The 23,078-nt window shown below is 42.3% G+C and overlaps 1 protein-coding gene across 1 annotated transcript; it reads left to right on the forward strand.

The window, feature by feature from the left end:
• The first annotated feature begins 5,892 nt into the window (after window positions 1-5,892).
• LOC149751468 (plant intracellular Ras-group-related LRR protein 3-like) lies at window positions 5,893-22,666 on the forward strand. The gene is made up of 3 exons (XM_089926896.1): window positions 5,893-6,856; window positions 21,577-21,743; window positions 21,829-22,666. The coding sequence occupies exons 1-3, from the start codon at window positions 6,104-6,106 to the stop codon at window positions 22,469-22,471; spliced, it is 1,563 nt and encodes a 520-aa protein (XP_089783022.1). The 5' UTR covers window positions 5,893-6,103; the 3' UTR covers window positions 22,472-22,666.
• Window positions 22,667-23,078: the final 412 nt, after the last annotated feature.

Genomic DNA, 23,078 nt, shown 5'->3' on the forward strand with positions numbered 1-23,078 from the left:
TCCGAGCAGAGAAGCGTCTTCAGTCGCCTCGGCGCCAGGACGCACACGGTACAAGGTACCATTTATTTAATGTCTTTACATTATTTTATCTTTGGATTTCTCTGCCGACGTCCCCAAAGAACGAAGTCCGAGCAGAGAAGCGTCTTCAGTCGCCTCGGCGCAAGGACGCACACGGGACAAGGTACCCGTCCATTTGATGCCTTTACATTATTTTTGTTCTCGGATCTCTGCCGACGTCCTTGAAGAACGGACTCCGAGCAGAGAGCATTTGCAATCGCCTCGGCGAGAGAATGCTCACGACACCGACACATTATTATTCTAAGTCCGGTGAATCCTCGTCACGAGTTGACGAGCATTCGACCCATTTGTTCGAAACGAATCTGGTCCGCCCCGGCAACGCGAGGGTCGAAGTTCGCTAACTTCGCCGAAGTTTAAGTCCCGGTGACCGCCTCAGGGCTCGGTCAAGTCCTGGGCTAGGCTCGGAACGATGGAGCCTAAATCCTTGGTATAAGCACAAACGCTGCTATACCATTGGTCGAGGGACCGAGCAATGGAGCTCGGCAAGCCGAACCTAAACCCAAACCCTGTGGCGGGCGAAATTAGAGGCCATAGAGCCCATATCCTCGGAACTTAAAACGGATCCGAGCAGAAAAACTTGCGCTACGACAAACGTTTCCAAAAAAGAAATGTATATTCATTTCAAAAAGGCCCGTAGGCTAAGTACAAAATTTGGGCTTGGCCCTTACAAGTATAGGAGGCCATCCCAACCCTAGGAGAAATAACAAAATTACATCAAAAGCTCAACCTCGGCCACCTCGGCCTCGGCGGTTCCGGGAGTGGTCGGCTCAGCAGCCGAGACCTCTACAATGGCCTCGGCAACAACAGGAGTGGCCTCGGGGGCAACCTCGGTCACTTCAGGGTCGGCTACGGCCGCCTCGGCTACCGGAGTTTCTGCCTCCGCCTCCGCCCTCCCTGCTCCCGGTTTGAGCAGGTTTATATCGAAGTCCGGGAGGAGCCGCCGCAATTGGTTGCGGAAATCCCGGAAGCCTTGGATTAGCCCATTTACCCCCTCCTCAGCCATGAGGTCGCGAAACTCTTCCGACTCGCGGAAGAGCTTCACCGCGTTTTGGGCGTTCTCCCGAGCCTCGAGCTCCCGGACCTCGTGATAAGAGGCCTTCCGCTCAAGGTCCCTAAGCTCCCGCTCGAGCTCTAGGTGGCGGCCGTGGGCGCCCTCCAACTCCTGCCCACGAGCGGCCAGAGCTTCCTCGGCCTTAACTAGCCGAGCCTCTGCGGCGTGCAGCTCGGATCTCGCCAACGAGTGCGCGCCCTTCTCCTCGTCGAGCTCGGCGGTTAGAGCTCGAATCTTCTCATCGGATGCTCCGATCTTCTCTTGGAGCACCCGTTGTTCGGCCTCGGAGGCCTGGTACTTTTCTTCGGAGGCCAGGTACTTGGCCTCGGCGGCCATGTACCTCCTCTGGGCCTCCTCGAAACTGCGCTCACGCCTCCGGGCCTCCCCCCGGTATTCGTGGACCAGGTGCATCAACATCTCCGTCTCGTGCACGTGCTGTAAAAGAGAGACGTGAGGCGCCAAAAAAAAAAAAAAAACAACAAAACGGTGAACAATCCTTGTAGGGGGGAGATTTTACTTACCCGGACGATGTTGCAGCGAGTGGCGTCCATGAAGGCGTTGTAGCTCATGGACTGCATCGTGGCCTGGTCAGCCGGGAGCAGCGCGAGCCGAATTACTTCGCGCGCCACCTGCGGGTTTTCAAGGGCTGAATCACCCTCGAACACGGACCAGGAGGGTGCATAGGGCACCCGTTCCTCCGAGCCTGGCAGGCTCGGGAGGCCAGCATCGGCTGGCCTAGATGGAGCCGACCCCGAGGCTCCTCGACTGCTCCCCGACTGGGAGCTAAGGGGCAGGGGTCGGACGAGCGGCCGATCTGACTGCCGCACGACCATGGCGGGGCGTGCAAGCACGGGACCCGCGGGACTCCTCCCCTGGTCAGCAACTGAAGCGTCCTGCCGACCAGGGATCTGCGTTAGAGGCGTCGGGCATAAGGGCGCCATCGGGGCTCTGGATCCCGAACTCTCGGGCCCCGCGCCCTCTCTCCGATTAGCCTCGGGGCGCGCAGGCTGAGAAGGCCCCGCCTCGGGGTGCGCGGGGCGGGAAGGACCCGCCTCGGCCACTACTGCCGCCGAGGGAGTCGAGGCAGCCGTGGTCTTTTGCTTCTTCCTCGGCTCCGTGGGCTCCCCCGAGAGCTCGGCTGCCCTCTTTTGGTAGCGGGCGTAAAGGACTTCGCTCTTTGTTACCATTTTCGCGATGTCTGCAAAGACGAATAAAATTAGAACATTAGAACAATTAAGGAAATAAAAATTGCTGTAGCTATCCTTACCCTGAGGACGTGCCGAGCTCAGGCCCACGTTCACCAGCGCGTCCTCGCTGATGAGGCCGTTCAGCGAGATTCCGTCCCCGAGGCTGCGGACGGCGTCAAAGATCCCCTCCTCACGTGTAGTAAGCCGGGGGAGCTTGTTGATGGACTTAAGCTGGGGTGGCCTCCACCTGGGGTCAAACCCCCAGGACCGTTCAGAGCCCAGGAAGAAGAACTTCTCCTTCCAGCCATGAATGGACGAGGGGGCACCATGGAAGAGTGGTGGACCCGCCCGGAGGGCAATGTAGAGCCACTCTCCGTCTCCCGGACTCGACTTAAAAATGAAAAGTCGCCGGAAGACGTTAACAGAGGTAGGAATCCCCTGTAATAAACACAGTGACAGGAAACCCATCACTGTCCTCCAAGCATTCGGAGTGAGTTGCGCCGGAACCAACTGGCATACCGCCAGCAACTCATTCACGAAACTGTGGAGAGGGAATCGGAGGCCGGCCCAGAGTGACTCTGAGTGCACTCCGATCCGGCCTACCGGAGGATCGGTTACCCGATCCCTCCGCCTGGCGGGTTCCAAACGAAACCCGCGAAGAGGGAAGAACCACTCTTCGGCCATCTCCACCTCCAAGACGCTCATGGTGGATACAACCTCACTAGGAATAGAACCCATTGTAGAATAAGAAAGGGATTAAAAAAGGGGAAAAAAGGACAACCTGAGGAAGATGCCGGAAAAAAGGGCTTCGGTCTCAGGAAGGCGAAGAACAGAAAGCTAGAAGCAGAAAGCAATAGAAAGAGGACGGAAGGCTGGGGGAAGGTTTAAATAGACCTCCCCAACGGCCTGGATCAGCGAGAGATGCTGTATCCTGTTGAGATGACGACACGCGTCGATCTGAAAGACAGAACGGCACCCATAATTAAGACCAGCGCTTCGAACGCCGAAGCGCCCCATTGGATCGTGCGGAAAGGCGTCCGCAATCGAAGATCGTGCAGCTCCATCATGAGCCCACGACGCGAGGACGCTTCGCGAAAAGTGTCCCAATAATGAGGCCTTTTCGGGAAACAAGAGACGTCGCCTAATTAAAGGCACCTCGAAGCTTCCGATAATTCAAAGCGCGCGATAAGCTATTAATCTTTTGGGAACTGAAATGACCCATTAAAAGCTACTTCCCGCGCTCCAGCTGGTAGCCAACTGGAACTCGGAAGTCGAGGGGTAGTGTTGGGAGAAAAACCCTAAGTTATACTGTTGTGGAGGCGCTCGGCCGAAGGGTACTGGCCGGGAAGGCGCTCGGCCAAAGGGCGCCGACCCGAAGGTTGCTCGGCTAGAAAGTGCCGAGCAGAAGGAGCGCCGACCGAAGAGAGCACCAAGGGAAGGCACCCGACTAAAACGCCCAAGTACGGCTGCTCGGCTAGAAAGAGCCGACCAGAGGATGCCGACCAGAGATAGCGCCAAAGGGAGGCGCTCGGTTAGGAAGCGCTTGCTCAAAAGACGCCGACCAGGGATACTTACAAGGCAACCCCGCCACAGGGCGCCCCATTGGGCGACCAGCTCGGCTCGGCACCTCTGCCGAGCCGATGCCTTAACCAAGCACTCAATCCTCCAAGGGATTTGACAACTCAACTACAACTTGCCGCCTGCCGCATCTTTGAGCCATCAAAGCATGAGATCTCCGCAGGCGTTCGGCACGACTCGTCATTAATGCACGAGACCTCTTCAAGTCTCCGATGCACTCAGACATTTAATGAACACGGCTCAAGACGATCTCCGGATCGCTGAACCATTAGAGCGTATGGCCCTTCCTGACCGCCGGTTCATTCAGCAATTAATGCACTTACCATCCGCGAACCCCAGGCCCACTACGGCCGGCGGTTCAACGACTCCAACAGGTCCGATCGACCGTGACAGCTCCCTGACTCCGGTCTGATCCGGCCTTATTCTCCACTACGCCATTAATGGGCCAAATCATGCCCAATTATTACAAAAGGGACAAACTCCCCTGTCACCTTCCAGGTAACGCAAAACCCCAGTATAAAAGGGGAGCCTGGGGGGAAAGATGGGAAGGAAGGAAACACTGGAAGTAAATAGCACAGACACCATTGATGACTTCAAAGCTTTCATCCCTGCTTCATCTTAACTAAAATATTCTGTGCATACACTCTCTCTCCTCCCACTCCCTCCACATATTTGCCCCCTCTGACTTAAGCATCGGAGGGCCGGCGCCGGGGAGCCCGGCCACCGGTTTTCCTTGCAGGTCCGGCGCCCCGACAGTGGAGGACGCAGCCGGCCGGTGCACCGCCGTCCGCCCCCTGTAGCAGCGGAGCTCCTCCTTCTCCGGTTTCGCGGCAGCCCCCGGGTCCAATTTCCAGCAACAGCCCCCATGTACGGATTTCCCAACAATCATCCTCAAAGATACGACGATCCTAAACTTTTTCTTCGGTACGTCTCGGAAGAAGCCAAATCGAACTCGATTGGACTTGCAGATCTAGCGAAGAACAAAATAAAAAGAAATAAAATAAAATATAAAAGAGCAAAAATAAAAATCAGAAGTGGCTAAAAAGAGAAAGAACTTTTCTTCAGAATTTTTCTAATATTTTTCTCTATTTTTTTCGTGTCCCGAAAGGATGAAAAATGAGGTATTTATAGGGGTTTTAGTGCAGGGGTATATAGGTAATTTTGACGGTCTCTTCATGTAGATACTGGCAGCCCTGGCGTCCGCTGGCGCGCGCCCATTTATTCCCAAAGTGAACGTCCCAGTGGACGTTTCGCGATTGGCCCACGTCATTCCCAGCAAAATGCCCAACGGGCGTTTCTAATTTCAAACACGCAAGCGGCCAAGTCTCAGGCCACGTGTGCAATTCCAAAGATTTTCTTATTTTGTATGAAATTAGTTGAATTCTAAACTTTTATGCACGTGAGGGTCCGTGCGGGTGTATGTTTAGTCTCATATCAATTATTTATTGGGTAGATTTTAGGTACTCATGCGGGATCAAGAAACTAAATAATACCTTCTAGGTAGTTTTTTGGGTGAAGTCTTGAGTTGTGATAAATAGTATCAGAGTGGATCCAACCCATAATTTATGTAGACTAGGAGACACTGCAGCACGGATTCATTAAAACTGATCATGGGCCGATCATGGTACTTGTGATTAAATTTGAATTCTTAGTCTGACAAGGATGTAAGGACTTAAACGAAAGAGTATGTGAGGATCCGTGCAGATATGTGTTTAGTTCCAAATCAGTTATTCGCTGGATAGATCTTAGATTCTTATACCGGATCAAGAAACCTAAATAATATTTTTTATCTAATTTTTTTTTTTTTGGATGCCGTGGTATGATAATGTATCTACACAAATCTTGAAGTATTTATTACACGATCCAATAGCAGTGGATACGTACCATGTGATGGTAGGAGATTGGTGCGGAACATATGATTAGATTCTTTGGTAAAGAGAACACAGGGTTATAAAATTGTTAAATCAGTAGCCACGAGGCTGATGAAATTTTCGTATGCACGTTATTCGGACACTCATGGGTATTTCCGCTGCTCGTTTTTGAGATCGCCCCCTCTCTCTCTTTTTAGCCGCGCCACAAGGCCCACAACCAAACCGGCCCTCCAGTTCCCATATTTCTTCGTGCACGTACGTATCCATCTACCCTTCTCGCTTTTTGGCCGATTCCGTCACCTGCGTCTTCTTCGTCTCCGTCCCCGTCTCCTCCCGAGATGGATCCAAGCCCTAAATCCTTTCCCATCCTCTCCTACGTCATGTCCCGCCTCCCCTCCATCGTCGGCCGGCGCTCCGAAACACCCGTCGAGCGCGACATCGAGCAGCCCCCCGTCGACGACTCCCGCCGCCGCCCTCTTGAGGCGGTGGAGCTGGTGGAGCGGATGCCCCGCCTTAACAACCCCGAGCTCCTCGCCGCCATGGTCGCCTCCGTCTCCGACGTCGCCCAGACACGCTCCGTCCTCCAGACCCTCGGCGAGCGCCCCGACCACGAGGCCGTCGACGACGCACGCGCCCGGATCGCCGAGATCGATGCCGCCCTCGCGCGGGACCTCGAGGAGATCGTCCGCGCACCGCGCCCCGAGGAGGCGGACCGGCTCCAGTGGCGGGCGGAGCGGGAGAAGGAGTGCCGGGCCCGGGCGGAAAGGGAGCGGCGTGCGTACAAGGCCGTGATCCAGCTCGACGAGATGCACGAGGCCTACGATAATTTGCTTAAGGATGCCGAGGAGCGGCTGGTCAAGATTTACCGATCGGCCGAGGCCGCCGGTGGGGGTGCCGATGGCAGCAGGGCTCCCGCCGCCCGGGGGGAAGACGAGCCGGTGAACGAGGAGGTGATCAGGATCTTGCAAGAAGCGTCGGGAAAGTGCCCGGAGAGGGTGGACCTGTCGGACCGCCGGATGAGGTACCTTCCAGAGGACTTCGGGAAGCTCCATGGAATGGTCTCTCTTAACCTCTCCAACAACCAGTTAGAGGTCTGTAGTGATCTTCCCACTATCTGGTATCTTAATTTCTGGAGGATTCTTGATCCATGGTTTATTTTAGTGCTGCATTTATTGAATCATTAATTTCTTTCTATGAAAGATTATTTTCAAAAATTCGAATTGGGTAGAGTAGCATTTTAATGGGGGGTAAAAGATTGGTATGTCCCGGTTATGATCCTTTTGTTTCAAGTGTTCATGATTTTTAACTATTATTTCTAGCTGCAAGCTCTTAGCAGCACGTGTTTGTTATTCAACAACTAAAATTCCATACTTGATATCAGATATTCTTTTACTCAACAGTTCGTGATCGATATAATGTTATATTGAGCCTCTGTTTGGTATCCACAAGAGGGATGTCTTTGGAAAGTTTGCATTTGCTGTCATAGCATCTCGCAAGCATAAAAGTGTTGGTGTCCTTTGGTTACGATCCCTCTTGGTTTCGTGAATTGATGATTGTATCATTTTGTTGTGTGAACTCTCATTTGTCAAGAACAATAAACCCGCTTGCTAAAAGTAAATTACAAATTCTTCAATGTTCAGATTGATGCTGTATTATCTCGCCCCTTGTTGTGTCTCCTCGTCTTTGTGTGCTTTATTCATATTGACCATGCATTTTTGTGTTTAATTTTATAATCTCTACATAGCGTTTAACTGTTTTTTCTATATGTGGGAAATGTGATACAAGAGTAATGTTATGCGGTCTTGGTGTTTAATCATTTTGGAATTGGATGTTGCCAGTTATAGAGATTGTGAAGGTGAAAAACAAAAACTTTACCGGGTCACTTAGAGTCAGATTTAATTCTTTTCCCTCATAGTCTGATGGTGTTTCTTCACTACTGTCATGCTTTTATATTTGCTTGGTTTTCTAAAAGATGGAGGAAATGGTTGATACTTTATAGAATATAGGGATCTATACAACCTCACATTGATGAAACCTGTGCCTTTTCTCTTTGCACTGAAAATTGTGTGCATATTTCATCTAAGATTGATCACATATGTGTTGAATCTATGAATCCATTTCTTTTACTTATGATTTAAAATATATTTACTAGGCAACTTAGGCTTCTGCTTACAATTTAAACACACACCAGTCCTCTTTTCTTCTATATCTTTGAGGAGCACAACTTTGCTAGCACTTCTCTTGATTCTTGTGTACACTCATGTTGTAGGCTAGTGCCGTTCAAATTAACACCTAGACATATATAATCCAACTCTTAGTAATTATATCTTGGGAAATGTTGAGCCTGAACAATGTTTAGAATCTGAAGTTTCACTAAGTGTTCTTTTTCTTGCTTTTTTTTTGTGGCCACTGATTTGTTTTTAACAGAAGCCTTATTGACCTATTATTCCCTAATAATAATATGGGGGTTATAATGGACGCATTCATTGTGTCTAGTTTAATTCTATTTACATGGCATTATTTTGAAAGGAACACTAAATTAGTTAAGAGAAAATAATGGGTAAGTATTGAAAAATTAATAGAATTAGGAGTTCAATGTACAAATAACTTTTAACATTAACATGTTTGGTAATGGAATCTGTTAGGTACTTGAATTTGTTGTCTGTTATTATTTGACAAGGCGATCAATTGGCTATATACTATTCATGCTATGGTTACTATATGGATTTAAAATAGAAATGAGAATATGAGTTGTACATGATATTTCCTATAATATGGGTGCCTAAGGAACCAAAAATTAAATTTTCATTTAATAAAAATGAAGCCAACGGTCCAAAAGTGGATCCATATTTACCTGTAATTGAATGTATCCAATATGATATGGGCAGCCAAGGGACCTAAAAATATGTTTTTCATATTAAAAAAAAATGCGGTCCATGCTCACAAACTAGATCACCATTGACCTTGTAAATGCCTCAAAAATGGGGATCTTTCTTCCTTTCTTTTTTCTTAATTAGCAGTTCTAGGATCTTTTTTTATCAGCATTTAGAATAATGTTCTCTAAAAATTAAGATTCTTCTTTAACAAATCAACATTTTTTATCAAAGCCAATCATAATATCAATATGTAAGAGGCATTTACACTAGAAGTGTATCTCTATGCTGCAAAATTTAGAAAGGTGGCCACATAACAAGCATATGCACACATTTGTCCAGAAAATGCTTTTCACCTTCTCTCTCTTCATCAGTATTTTTCAATTTCTTTAGTCATCTTACTTGACATGTTCCTTTTTCCCATGTAACTCTACTTTGTTTCCTTTTGTTATTTTAGGTCTCGTATGGTTCGTGGGAAGAGAAGGGGGAAAAGTATGGTCAATGAAAAAAATAAAAAAATGCCTCATATTTAGTTGGAGTTTTCAAAGAAGAGATATGAAAAAGTAGCTTTCCCATTGAAATTAGTTTTTCACATTTCATTGGAAAGAAAAACTCATATAGGACATGAGAAAGTCATTTTTCCACAGGCTAAGAATTGTCATAATTTTTTTCACCACAAATGCCCTTAAACCATTATGATTTTTTTAATAGCTATTTTTAATAGTTAATCTTAAACTGCTAAAAATGTACTATTAAAAATTACCATAATATAAAGAAGTTGTGATAATTTTAATGTAAAAATACATTAATAACTTTAAAAAATTACCATAATATAAAAAAATTGTCTAACTATTAAAAATTGTTAGAACTCTAAAAAGTCAACCCAATAAATATTTTCAATACCTATTTTTAGATATTTAAATTATTTTTAAATATTTTTAGATTTAAAAATATTGAAAAATAGCTATTAAAAATTATGCATGTGATTTTGCACAACTTTATTAAGGGCATAACAAATATTCTATCCAACTTTTTTAAAAAAGTAGATTCTCAACCAAACATTAGTCATTCTGAAAAATATGTTTTTTATGTCACTTTTCCATGGTCAACTAACATGCAAAAACTAATTTTTCAGGTTCATATACCTAAGCATCAGCTTTTCAGAAAAAACGTTCCAGTGAGGTAAAATTCTTCTCGTGAGCCAAACGAGTCCTCAATGCATTTTCTGGACTTATTCATGAGAATTTTTTTCCCTCACCGATGCATTACATGCTGTGCATAAAGCTATAAATTGGGGAGTCTCTCTCTTTCTCTCTCTCTTTGTTGCTTTTAATAATTAATAAAAACCATGCTTAACTATCTGTCTCAGTTTAAAGTTCCTAACACAGACAGTATGTATTTTGTATTTCTTGTCAATGGCACCTCATTTTCACATTATTCTTATTTAATCTACATTACAATTCTCAAGAAATACAGAGACATTATATTAACCTTGAAGATCTTTAAATTGCAAACTGTGATCAAAGTAAATCATGGTCAGGAATGTCATTACTCTTCCTTTTGGAAATAAACAGATTTTTTTTGGTTCTTCTTAAATTTTCTTCACTATCTCCGCTTCTACTATAGTCATAACTATGTCTTAGAAGCTAGAATCTTCCACTTACGGTGGCGTATCCGCATTGGAATCTCCTTAGAAAATCGTTGCTGCACCTACTTTCTAAGCATTTCTTATGAATCTATACTGGCCTTTCAACCATTGCTACCATGCTCACCAACTTAAATTGCTATTGGACCTTTATCATCTCCCATGTTGTAGTCCTTCATCCATCTTCTATTGCCTCCTTTGTGCACTTATGAGCCTAAGAAATCACCACCTAGTCTCTAATTTCATTTGCTTTGCTCATCGTCACTACCAGCTCGTGTGCCACCATCCTTCATTAAGACCTCGTTGAACCTTTTGCCACTACTTGTACACTCCATTACCACTTTGTTCACTCTTATCTGCTTCTACACAACCATCTAGCCTTTTCCCAACTATTTTGGTTCAGCTTAACTGTTTACATTAATATTGCAAGAAACGACAATATGCTTGTTAATTGAAACAAAAATCATCATGTTTTCCTTTTTCCTAAAAGATGTTCTATGTCCTAGGGTGCACATTCTAAATATTACACAAATTGCATGTGCTAAATATTAATTTAAATAATAATAATAATAATATAATATTACGAGATACCTTGCATTCACATTGCTAGATATTTGTCTGGTGTAACCATGGGATTCTGGTAGAGTTGGTCAAAATCATAACAAGATCCATGAAAAAGGTCTATCATACTAACCGTGCAACCAACCGATACAGTTCAAAAAAAAAAGAATTTTGTTTAGAATCATAATCTATGGGTGTATCACAGACTTCCCAGCCACCTTGCATTTATTATTATTATTATTTTGATAATGGGGAGGCATACCTTAGTATACTAATTTCAAATAAAAGAACAATCAAAGCTATTAATATTAACAAGTGAGAAAATGAGAAAGGTAGCTGGTTTTAAAGTAGCTTATTGGAACTAGCAACTCCCTGTCTAACTAGCCAATATATAGGTTGATTCCCCTCTCTAAAAATTGTATAAACCAATCCATAGGTTGATTTCCCTCTCTAAATATGTGTATAGCTTGAAATTACAAGAGGGCATCCCTAATTTTTCAAACATCATGAAGTAAAGGAGATGCCTTATCAGTAGTGAAAGGGGAATCTATAGCCCATATGATGACTTTAGTGAAGCTTTCTTCAAGAATAATATTTATGAGATGCAAAAGTCGCATTTTAGTGGTTAGTTCCTTTCCATTTAGGAGTTGAATCGGTCCCTACTAATCTGAACAGATCAAAACCACCCTATACGGCACGAAATTGGGATGTGTATCGTACTAACCAATGTCAAAGGAATTAGCTGGCCATTTAAAGCCAGTGGATTCTTTGCCTTGTACAACTTTGACAGCTATCTTCTATGTTTGTAAATTTTTTATTCTTTTTCTAATTAGGATATACTAGCTGTAGGCTATCTTTAGACAGATCTGTATATGGTAGTTTAGCTGTTTTAAGGGCTGAAGATCAGCTTGCATTCTTTCCATATCAACTTGTATTCTTTCTATATAATGAAAATTCTCCACCGAGGGAAAAGATACTTTTGCTCAAAACTCTCTAAGCTTATCATGGTATCAGAGCCACAATTCTGAATTCTCATGTGTCCTTTGTCCTCTTGTCCAACTCAGCCCTAGTTGTCTCTGTTCTTCTCACGTGTCTCTTGTTCTCAAGTCCAACTCAGCCCTAGTTCAGTCTCTTGTTCTCAGTTATTCTTGATCAAATTCTCTCGGCCTTATGTCTTTAGACAAGTCTGATGCCTTCTTGATTCCTTTCAATGGAAAAAACTACTCAGCCTGGGCGTTCCACTTCAAGAGTTTTGTCAAAGGCAAGGATCTATGGGGTCATGTTGATGGCAGCAACCCTACTCCTGACAAAAACAAAGATAAGGATTAGCACGCCAAGTGGGAGGTCAAGGATGCTCAAGTCATGGCATGGATTCTAGGATCTGTTGAATCCAACATCATCTTGAACCTTCGACCCTTCAAGACTGCAACCGAGATGTGGACTTACCTGAAGAAGCTCTACAGTCAGCACAACACTGCTCGTCGGTTCCAGCTTGAACATGAATTGGCCACTCACCAACAGGACAGTCTCTCTATCTTTGATTTTTACTCTAGCTTCATGAATCTTTGGGCTAAATATACGACATAGTCTATGCTATCTTACCTCTCGAAGGTCTTAGTTCTGTTCAATCTGTCCATGAAACTACTAATAGGGATCAATTTTTTATGAAACTAAGATCTGAATTTGAAGGCACTCGATCCAATCTTATGAACCGAGAACCTGCCCCCTCCTTGGATGCATGCCTCAATGATCTGTTTCGTGAGGAGCAGCGCCTTCTCACTCAAACCACCATGGAACAACGTAGATCCACCTCTGTTCCCATGGCTTATGCAGCACAAGGCAAGCCAAGAGGCAGGGACATGAGGATTGTTCAGTATTTTTGTTGCAAAGGATTTGGCCATTATGCTTCAAACTATCCCAAAAATTATGCAACTACTGCAAAAAGAATGGCCATATCATCAAGGAATGCCCTACTCGACCCCCTAAGAGATCTGAAACAGCATATACTGCCTCAATTGGCTCTTCTAGTACTGGTAGTTCAGCACCTTTGACACAAAGTGCTCCTGCTCATGTTCAACCTGTGACCCCTGAAATGATTCAACAAATGACCATTTCTGCATTCTCCGCTTTAGGACTCTCAGGTAAACCTTTCTCTACATCACCTCCTTGGTACTTTGATTCTGGGGCTTCCCATTTAATTCCCTTACTAATATAAACAAATATTCTGAAAATCTCAAGATTTATACTGCTGATGGCAACCATTTACCTATCACGGCCATTGGTGATGTTTCTCCTTCTCTAACCGATGTCTTTGTCTCTCCTGGCCTTACCACTAATCTTGTTTCTGTCGGTCACTTAATTGACAATGATTGTAAAGTGGAATTCTCTAAATCTGGTTGTATTTTGTGCAGGATCAACAATCAGGAAAGATGATCGCGAGGGGGCCTAAAGTAGGACGTCTTTTCCCTCTCCAATTTCCTTTGTCTCCATGTTTCTCTTTACCCTTTGTCACTTGTAATTCTGCTCATGTTGATTATCGAGCATGGCATAAACGTCTCGGACATCCAAACTCTAATGTGCTTCATGACTTGCTGAATTCTGGTTTACTTGGGAATAAAGAATCACCATCTCTCAATGTTGTTCAATTTGATTGCAATTCTTGTAGGTTTGGCAAAAGTAAATTTCTGCCATTTCCTACTCACACACCACATATAGTCCAGCCTTTTGATATGATACATAGTGATGTGTGGGGTATGGCACCAATTACTTCTCATGCTAATTACAAGTACTTCGACACTTTTATTGACGACTATAGTCGTTTCACATGGATTTATTTTATGCATTCAAAAGACGAAGTATTTTCTGTTTTTAAGTTTTTTCATGCACATATTCAGACCTAATTTTCTGCCAATATCAAAATCCTTCGCTCTAACAATGGGGGTGAGTACATGTCTCATTTGTTTCAGAAATTTCTGCAAACTAATGGCATAATCTCTCAACGGTCTTGTCCTTCAACCCCTCAACAAAATGGGGTGGCCGAAAGAAAGAACCGTCACCTTCTCGATGTTGTCTGCACCCTCTTGTTAGAGTCATCTGTGCCCTCTTGGTTCTGGTGTGAAGCTCTCTCCACTGCTGTCCACCTCATCAACAGATTGACTTCTCCCTCATTGAACCACGTCTCTTCTTTCACTCGATTATTTGGTCACACTCCAAATTATTCTAACCTTCGTACCTTTGGTTGTGTGTGCTATGTTCATCTTCCTGCACACGAACGCACAAAACTCATGGCTCAGTCAATCAAATGTGCTTTTTTAGGATATTCTGTACACCAGAAAGGTTTTCTTTGCTATGATCCAAATCTGCGTCGTATTCGGATTTCTAGAAATGTGATCTTTCTAGAAAATCAGTATTTTTTTCCACTCACCATGATCCCATTTCTCCTTCATTTTCTTTTCTGCCTATGTTGACTAACTCTTCTGCAGCTCCCGTCCCTTCTAAGCCTCTCCTTGTGTATCAGAGACACTCCCCCGCCACATCAAATCAGACTTCAGCACCTCCCAAGCCCCCTCAGGCTTATTCTCTGACTGCTGATCCTGTTCCAGCAACTGCACCTGCTTCTCTCAGACACAGTACTCGGGTTAGTAGACTCCCAGATAGGTTTGGTTTCACCCCTCCTTTATCCTTGACAACCACCTTGTCTTCTATTCCTATTTTCTTGTCTTATAAACAGGCAAGGGAGCACGAGTGTTGGCGGAAAGCTATTGAAACAGAACTTCTCACACTTGAAGAAAACCAGACCTGGGATGTTGTTCCATGTCCCCCATTCGTGAAACCCTTTGGCAGTAAGTTGGTATTTTCTATCAAGCTTCGTTCCGATGGATCCATAGACCGTCACAAGGCTCGGTTAGTGGTTCTTGGCAACAAGCAAGAATATGGCCTAGACTACGATGAGACCTTCGCACCGGTAGCCAAGATGACCACCGTGCGAACCATACTCGCCCTTGCTGCATCTCAATCATGGCCTTTACATCAAATGGATGTAAAGAACACATTCCTACACAGTGATCTCAAGGAGGAAGTTTACATAAAACTTTCCTATGGTATGCCTACTTCCTCACCTAATGATGTTTGCAAACTAAAACGCTCTTTGTATGGTTTGAAGCAGGCACCAACAGTATGGTTTGAAAAGTTTCGATCCACTCTCCTTGGCTTTTCTTTCACTCAGAGTCAGTATGACTCCTCCCTTTTTCTACAGAGGACATCTAAGGGCATAGTTGTCCTCCTTGTTTATGTGGACGACATCGTTGTCACTGGTTCTGATATGGAGGCCATTTCTGAGATTCAGAAATTGTTGCATTCTACTTTCCATATGAAAGACCTTGGCTAGATCACCTACTTCTTGGGGTTAGAGGTGCATCATTGGCCTCAAGGTATCTTCTTGAATCAGCACAAGTATATTCAAGATTTGGTTCAGTTAGCTGGACTCACAGACACTACTTCCGTTGACACCCCCATGGAAATTAATGTGAAATATCGACATGACGAAGGGGAGCTTCTTGGGGATCCTACTTTCTATCGGAAGCTGGTTGGTAGTCTTATCTATCTAACCATTATCCGATCGAACATCTCTTATATTGTCCACACCGTCAGCAAGTTCATGCAAGCCCCTCAGCATCTCCACCTATATGCAGTCTGACGCCTCATTCGATACATCCTTGGCACACCTAGTCGTGGCTTATTCTTCCTTACTGGTTCTTCACTCCAGCTACAAGCCTACTATGATGCTGATTGGGTCGGCTGCCTGGACACCAGGAAATCTACTACCGGATGGTGTATGTTTCTTGGTGATGCTCATATCTCTTGGAAATGTAAGAAGCAGGACCATGTCTTCAAGTCATCCACTGAGGCAGAGTATCGTGCTATGTCAGCTGCATGCTCCGAGATCATTTGGCTGCGTGGTCTCTTCACAGAGCTTGGTTTCTCCCAAGTTCAACCTACTCCACTACATGCTGACAACACTAGTGCAATCCAAATTGCTGCCAACCCTGTCTACCACGAATGCACGAAGCACATAGAGGTTGACTGCCACTCCATCCGGGAGGCCTATGACCACCAGGTTATCACCCTCCCACATATCTCCACTACTCTACAGATCGCAGATATCTTCACTAAATCCATGACACATCAGCGCCATAATTTCGTTGTTAGCAAATTGATGCTTGTAAATTTACCAGCATCAATTTGAGAGGGGATGTCAAAGGAATTAGCTGGCCATTTAAAGCCAGCGGATTCTATGCCTTGTACAGCTTTGACAGCTATCTTCTATGTTTGTAAATCTTTTATTCTTTCCTCAGTTAGGATATACTAGCTGTAGGCTATCTTTAGACAGATCTATATATGGTAGTTTGGCTGTTTTAAGGGCTGAAGATCAGCTTGTATTTTTTCCATATCAGCTTGTATTCTTGCTATATAATGGAAATTCTCCACCAAGGGAAAAGATACTTTTGCTCAAAGCTCTCTAAGTTTATCAACCAGCCAGTACCATCTGATTTCAGTCGGCATCATGATAAAAAATTAGGAAAAAAGGGATCGGAAGCTTGATATAGAGAGCGTATTGTACCGAATTATAACCTATTGGTACTTGGTACTGAGATTGCGACCTTGCTACCTATTGCTGCCAAAGCTCATTATGTAGCTTAAATTATATTTTCTTCATTTCTATAACATTGTCAACCAATGACGATTTCTAATCAACAATAGTAATCATTAAGGTTGATAAAAGATAGAAAAGTTAGAGTTTGTGAGAAATTTGCTTAGCCCTCTAAACCAAGATTATAAAATCGATTTTGGTGTTTCCTGGACCATATGAGTTCCATTTTTAGCAATTTTGATGGTTTTGCTTTAGTATTGATAGTTTTGAGCGAAAATCATAAAATTTCCACTAATTATTGACTAAAATTAGTAAAAATGTCAAAAACAAAGATAAAAATAAGTCAAAATAAAATGAAAATAATTTTTAACATGCTATTTTTTGGAACTTCATGATGTATCATTTTGGTGAGTTCTTGCTGAAATGGTCAAAATTTCTGTCTTAAAATTAAATATTTAAAAAATCATGCTTAGAAGATAGCTGATCATATTATTGTTTGATGGCAATTAATCTTACAGCAACCCTAAATGCTTATGACATGAGTTATAGGGTACCATAAAAAACTTAAAAACCAAAAGGTTACTTTTCTTGATTTTCTTGAAACCAAACTTTGCAGTGATTCTGAATTTTCTTAAAGCTTGTAAAATTTGCATTTAGCTTTTTAGCATTTCAAGGAATAAATATACGAAATTAACATATATAACTAATTGAACACTTCAAAGTTCAAACCCTGATCCTAGTGTTGGGACAAAATTGCGAAAAACATTGATCAATATGAAAGGTAGGGATCACCTTCGACATTGTTGATTATAACAATTTTCAAGATTCTTCATCAGTAATATGCATTATGGCAATATTCATTGATATTCTTTTCTTACTATTATGGGGGAGATGTGTTTTTACATAGTTGTTTTTTTAAAAAAAATGTAGTATTTAATGTCACTTCTCTTATCGACTTTTCAATGTAGTACCTTCTTAATACTTTGCTTCTAGTAGTGGCTTGGAGAAATAGGTTGAAGGTAAAAGGGGAGCAAGCTAAAAGCTAAGATCAAGAAATGCAATGCAAGATGTTTGATGTGATTGAGGGGACTTACAAATGCAATTAACAAGACCAAAAGTAGTTTTGAAATAAAGGAGATGATAACATTAATAGTTATAGAGAATAAAAGTAAATTAGGATTAAATCTAGTGATGAAAATTTTGATCGGAGTTGAGGTGGCCTGATCTTGCAGCCCTAGAGGCAAGGCAGTGATGGGGAGAGTAATTGAGAGAGAGAAAGGGAAAGAACCAAACTTAGCAACAATGAACTCGAGGACGACAACAAAGTGGACCGGGGCATCGGCATTGATGAGCTTTGTGCACTTGCCGCCTTGTGGAGATGGGCAATCTTGTTGACAGGAATTGAAGCCTTGCCTTGCTGCTCCTAGATGTCGTGTTCTTTGACCTGCAACAAGAATGTCTTCTTTATGCTTGCTATTACTCAAACATAAAAGCCAAAACTCCAAGAGAGAGAGAGAGAGAGAGGGAGAGAGAAGGGAATAGTGGAGGATTTGTGATGTTTGGACTCCGTCTTTATTAAGTATACTGCATCAGTTAAGCACGGAGACCAATCTCACATGAGTATGTGGATCACAACATGGATGCTGGATCTGCATGTAAGTGGAGGATTGGATCATGATTTGGGAGGGGATTATAGTTTTTAGTTTTTATAATAGGTATTCATTTTTATAATTTAATTATTTATTTTACTTAACCAAACTTGTTAGTTTGTTTGAGTGGTTAAGTGGGAACACTTAAAATCCATGTTCATGGGTTTGAATCTTGTATCCAGCATAAAACGTTTTGCTCAAAAATATATTTTATACATTCTAAAAATATATTATATATTTATTTTATATTTTTGTGCAAAAAATAACATATGTTCTGTAAATCCTAAAAAATATTATATATATATATATATATAATGAATGCTCCCTAGGCACTTCCATCTTCTAACTTGTTTAACCTTGGCACTTCCACGTACCTGCACCCGTAACCACACTCACTTCAGGTTGCTAAGCAACAGCCATTCGCTCACATGACTTTTGTAGTGGCAAGATCCTATGAAGAGATTGGATTGCACTTCCCAGATTAGACCTTGAACTGGAGAGGATCCATTCCCTTTTAAATGTGCATTTTCTCATCCAAACTTCCTAATTAGCTTAAGGATTTTAAAAGAATGACATTTTGTAGAGTTATTTTTAATATCTAGATTCTTGACTATTCTCTAGAAAGAATAAAATCTCAGTTTTAACATTATACTGAGTTGAATCTGTTGTTGAAAAAGTCCAACTCTCCATTTTTTAATAACTTCAACTAAAAAAATTGTGTCAAAGTGTTTGATGCGTAATTGATTCGGAAACATATCTGATGTAGATTATAGGAGCTGGACACGAGTTTGCATGTAACATAGGATAAGGCTTTTTTCATCTTCATAATTATGTTTACTTAAAAGCTGTGATTTCTTTATGACTGTCATTGCTGCAGTGCACTAGTTATTAGTTTGAAATTCACTTTGACTTGCTTTTCTTGTAGTAAGTGGCATAAAGATGAATATATCAACTTCTACTCCAGAAGCTTAAGTTAAGGCCTTCATTTTATATAATTTTCGAGGATTAGTTCCTTATTATCATGTTTATCAGAGTTTTTTCATATAGGACCAGCTTGGATGCCCAGAGTTCCTATCTGTGAAATAGGACCCAAAAGGCAGGAGTTTGTATAAAATCTTGTTGGAAGGGTGGAGTTGAGAAAGGGGTCAGGATGGCCTGTTGATATCAAATCCCTAAATCACCTTAAGAATGGAATGTATCATTGCTCAAAAATTGGAATGGACGAAAATAATCCAACTACTTGATCATCTCCAACTTCTTGCCATGGATCTTTGTGTTGGATCTCTTCATTTTTAGCCTTACAACCTGGATAGTAGCTTCGATGGTTTGTGGTTTTGCTAGTATTATGATATTCTTCATTAAATTATAAGCAAAATGCTCCGTCGGTTTTAGCATTGGATGTTCTTCTTCATCATTCCTACCAAGAGGCTTTCCAAAAGCCATACAATTTTTTTATATGTTACCATTGGTCTTCCCTTGCTCCTTTTCCATATTCCTTTCACACAAGCATGAGTAGTATCTCTTTACCAGGACCTCTTGCTTACATTTAATACAACCATTAGTATTATTTTCTCTATGGTACGCTATACCGTACCAAATCGGGCAATACAAGGCCTATCGTCCAGCACCAGTTCGGTACCGGCACATGGTATGGAGGGCGTACCAATACTTGGCACGCCGAACCAACCCCATACTGTCATACCGACACAGTGGTAGTGGCACCGGTATGGTGTCTGGTACCGAGATGGCATACCTTGATTTCCTCCACTAAATAATGCTCAATTGGTGCTTCTAAGCTCTCTACTGTTCTTACGGCCCTTTTGTTGTTATTCAGACTTCAACCTTGATATTCTATATGATGCATACCTTAGTGGTGTACACCCTTTAGATTGTCTGGCAATCTAGCCTTGACAACACCAAATTTATTTTGTCTTATAAACTTAGGTGTGAAAGGCAAGTAAGATTACATGATAGCATGACACTCTAGGATGACCTGTTACACATCACTGAACCCACTTTAGGTCCACTAGTCTTTCCTCATCTTCTCTGTTCATATCTATAAAGGATCCAAGACCATGAAAGTGATAATGTTGTAGTACTTCTTAGTCATCACCATCATTTCTAATCTTATTGAAACTGCAGTTTTTGCTCTCTGGCATATTTCTTACATTTGAACTCTGAACCTTCACAGCTTCAAATTTCCAATTTTCTATTAAGTCTCATTATCTTCTCATTAATAAACTTTGTTAACATATAATATACTTCCTGATTATAAATGTTCGATCTATGTAACAGCTGACCCTTGGTTTAGGACCATCACATTTGGATACTGGTTTTCTCTTAAGCCAAGGATTTAAGGGATGCAGCTTGGGGCATGCTGGCCAGCGGCCAGCACATCAGCATGGCAAGTGCTGTGTCATACCTTGCCAAAATAAAAATATCATAAAGGGCTTAAAAACTTTTAAAAATCCTTTTTGTTAAAAGTGAAAAAAAATTTATTTAATGTGTGTCATGCTGACCTAGTGTTGGTGCTAGCATGGCAGGTTACTTTCGGCCCGCACATACTGGCATGTACTGGGACTTGAATCCTTGCTTTTAAACCTTGCTTTTAACAACATTTTATGGTTTTATCTGAGTTTTGTTGGTGAATTGATATAAAGACTTAAGTTGTTCAACTTTTGTGAGAATTGTTTCTGCAATATTGCAAGGCCAGATGCATCAATATACAGTATGTGGGATTTAAATGTTTATTTTCACTAGGATATAATTAAGCCTTGTGATTAATTGAATTTTCCTTTTAATGCATTCTTTTATGCAAGACATAATAAACTTATTGCTATATATGATGAATCTCAAAGGTTTTTTTACCATCACAGTGGCTATTGGAATGGTTATTGAGATTCCATTATCTTTTACTTGTAAGGATTACCATATATACATTATGACCGTAAAAAGAGCTGTCATATCAAGGTCATAGAGGTCATCTTGGAATACGATGCATTTCTGGACTTCGATATTTTCTTGACTATACCATCATCTTTGTTGCTGTAATACCAATTTTAAATGTCAAATTCTTTTCAGTATAATATTATTACTATAAGGATTTATATATGCTTTTAATGCAGCAGTTCAACTGGTAAAATTTAATTCAAAAATGCTTTCAAAAAATCAGGCCTCAAAATGACTGTTGTCACCAGTTTGATGGTTCATGGAAGTTTCCTGCAGCACGGTTTGCACATAGTGAAGTTACAGAATCTTTTATATGTGATAATGTTTAATTATCGGAACCTCCAATTTTAAACCCATCAGTGGCAAGTCAGAATTTACATCATATGGCAAATTTACTAGGAGCTTAAGAATTGATCTTGGTGGCTTCATCTCCTCTGCTATTTAAAACTACACGCCATGTAAATCTTTTTTGGTTGAACCACAGGTCATTCCAGATGCCATCGCAGGGCTCAAATGTCTGGAGGAATTTCGTCTTTCTTCCAACTTTCTGGTTTCATTGCCTGATTCCATTGGACTGCTGTCTAATCTTAAGATTCTAGATGTATCAGGTAACAAGCTCAAGGCACTTCCAGATAGCATTTCAAAGTGCAGGTACTGCCACCTCTAAACTCTCTTCCAGGTATGCTTTCGGGCAATATTTTTTTGGCAGACATCTGACCTTAAATATATTACCCAGCTCCCTGGTCGAGCTGGATGCAAGCTATAATGAACTCACATATCTGCCAACTAACATTGGTTATGAGCTGGTGAATCTGGAAAAGCTTTGGATCTACCTCAATAAGATTCGCTCTCTTCCTACATCTGTTTGCGAGATGAGATCATTGCGCCTTCTGGATGCTCACTTTAATGAACTTCGGGGACTGCCTTACGCTGTAGGGAAATTGACAAATCTTGAAACTCTAAATCTGGGCAGCAACTTTAGTGATCTGCAAGAGCTTCCTCCGACATTTGGTGATCTGATCAACCTCAGGGAACTTGATCTCAGCAACAATCAGATACATGCCCTGCCTGATACATTTGGTCGCCTAGATAAACTGATTAAGCTTAATTTGGACCAGAACCCAATGGTTATTCCTCCGGTGGATATTGTCCACAAAGGGGTGGAAGCAGTCAAGGAATACATGGCGAAAAGATGGATCGACATTTTATTAGAGGAAGAGAGGAAGAGCATGTCTCAAGAAAACACACCTCGAGCTGGTTGGCTAACACACAGCACTTCATGGTTGAATAATATGATTTCTGGAGTTTCTGGAAGCATTTCAGAATATATGGGTACTGGAGCGAAAAACAGAGATCCGCTTCTTGATCAGCAGCTGTGATTTCATCCTCACGCCTTTTGGTATGGTTAGTTTCATCAGCATGTACTGTTTTTCGAGCATTCTAACATACTGGGAATTAGTTGTCCATTATTGTGGCAGCCTGCTTTTAGCTTGAGTGTCTCTATTTGTTCTTTCAAGATAAGTGCACTAAATACACTGCATGGAATCCATGAACTGCTACCGATTTGTTCCCCATTGGGACAGGATCATTGCTGTTTTTCTTTTTCCTTTGAGCAATCTCCGAAATTCGGATTTCATTAGATATGTTGTGATTAGAGTTAGTTTCTCAAGTCAGCTTTCACCTTGTGTTACCGTAAAGGTTCAATCAACACTCCTTTGAAAGATAAGTGAAGTGAACAAAGGTGGCAAGAATGTGATTGAACCCATCTTATGTAAGGTTGGTTGTAATAATTTAGTTATATAACCAATAAGACCATGTTTGTATACTTGAATATTTCACAATGTCATTTAGATCAGCACGCAAATTGGGTTCCCACACCAGACTGGTTGGTTTCAGTTGCTGTCAAAACTAAATTCTTCTAGTGTCATCTGGTGCTGTCTACTGTATCAAACATCCACTGAAATTTCAAATGCACTTCAATTAATT

The sequence above is a fragment of the Phoenix dactylifera genome, chromosome 13, assembly GCF_051530095.1.
Source record: "Phoenix dactylifera cultivar Ajwa chromosome 13, Ajwa_hap1_PhDact_Kaust_v1.1, whole genome shotgun sequence".
Lineage (NCBI taxonomy): Eukaryota > Viridiplantae > Streptophyta > Magnoliopsida > Arecales > Arecaceae > Phoenix > Phoenix dactylifera.

Excerpts from the sequence above, each read along its gene's own strand:
- LOC149751468 (XM_089926896.1), top strand. The coding sequence starts at position 6,104 with ATGGATCCAAGCCCTAAATCCTTTCCCATCCTCTCCTACGTCATGTCC. Across the intron at positions 6,857-21,576 it reads TCTCCAACAACCAGTTAGAG|GTCATTCCAGATGCCATCGC; the intron begins GTCTGTAGTGAT and ends GTTGAACCACAG. Across the intron at positions 21,744-21,828 it reads GATAGCATTTCAAAGTGCAG|CTCCCTGGTCGAGCTGGATG; the intron begins GTACTGCCACCT and ends TATATTACCCAG.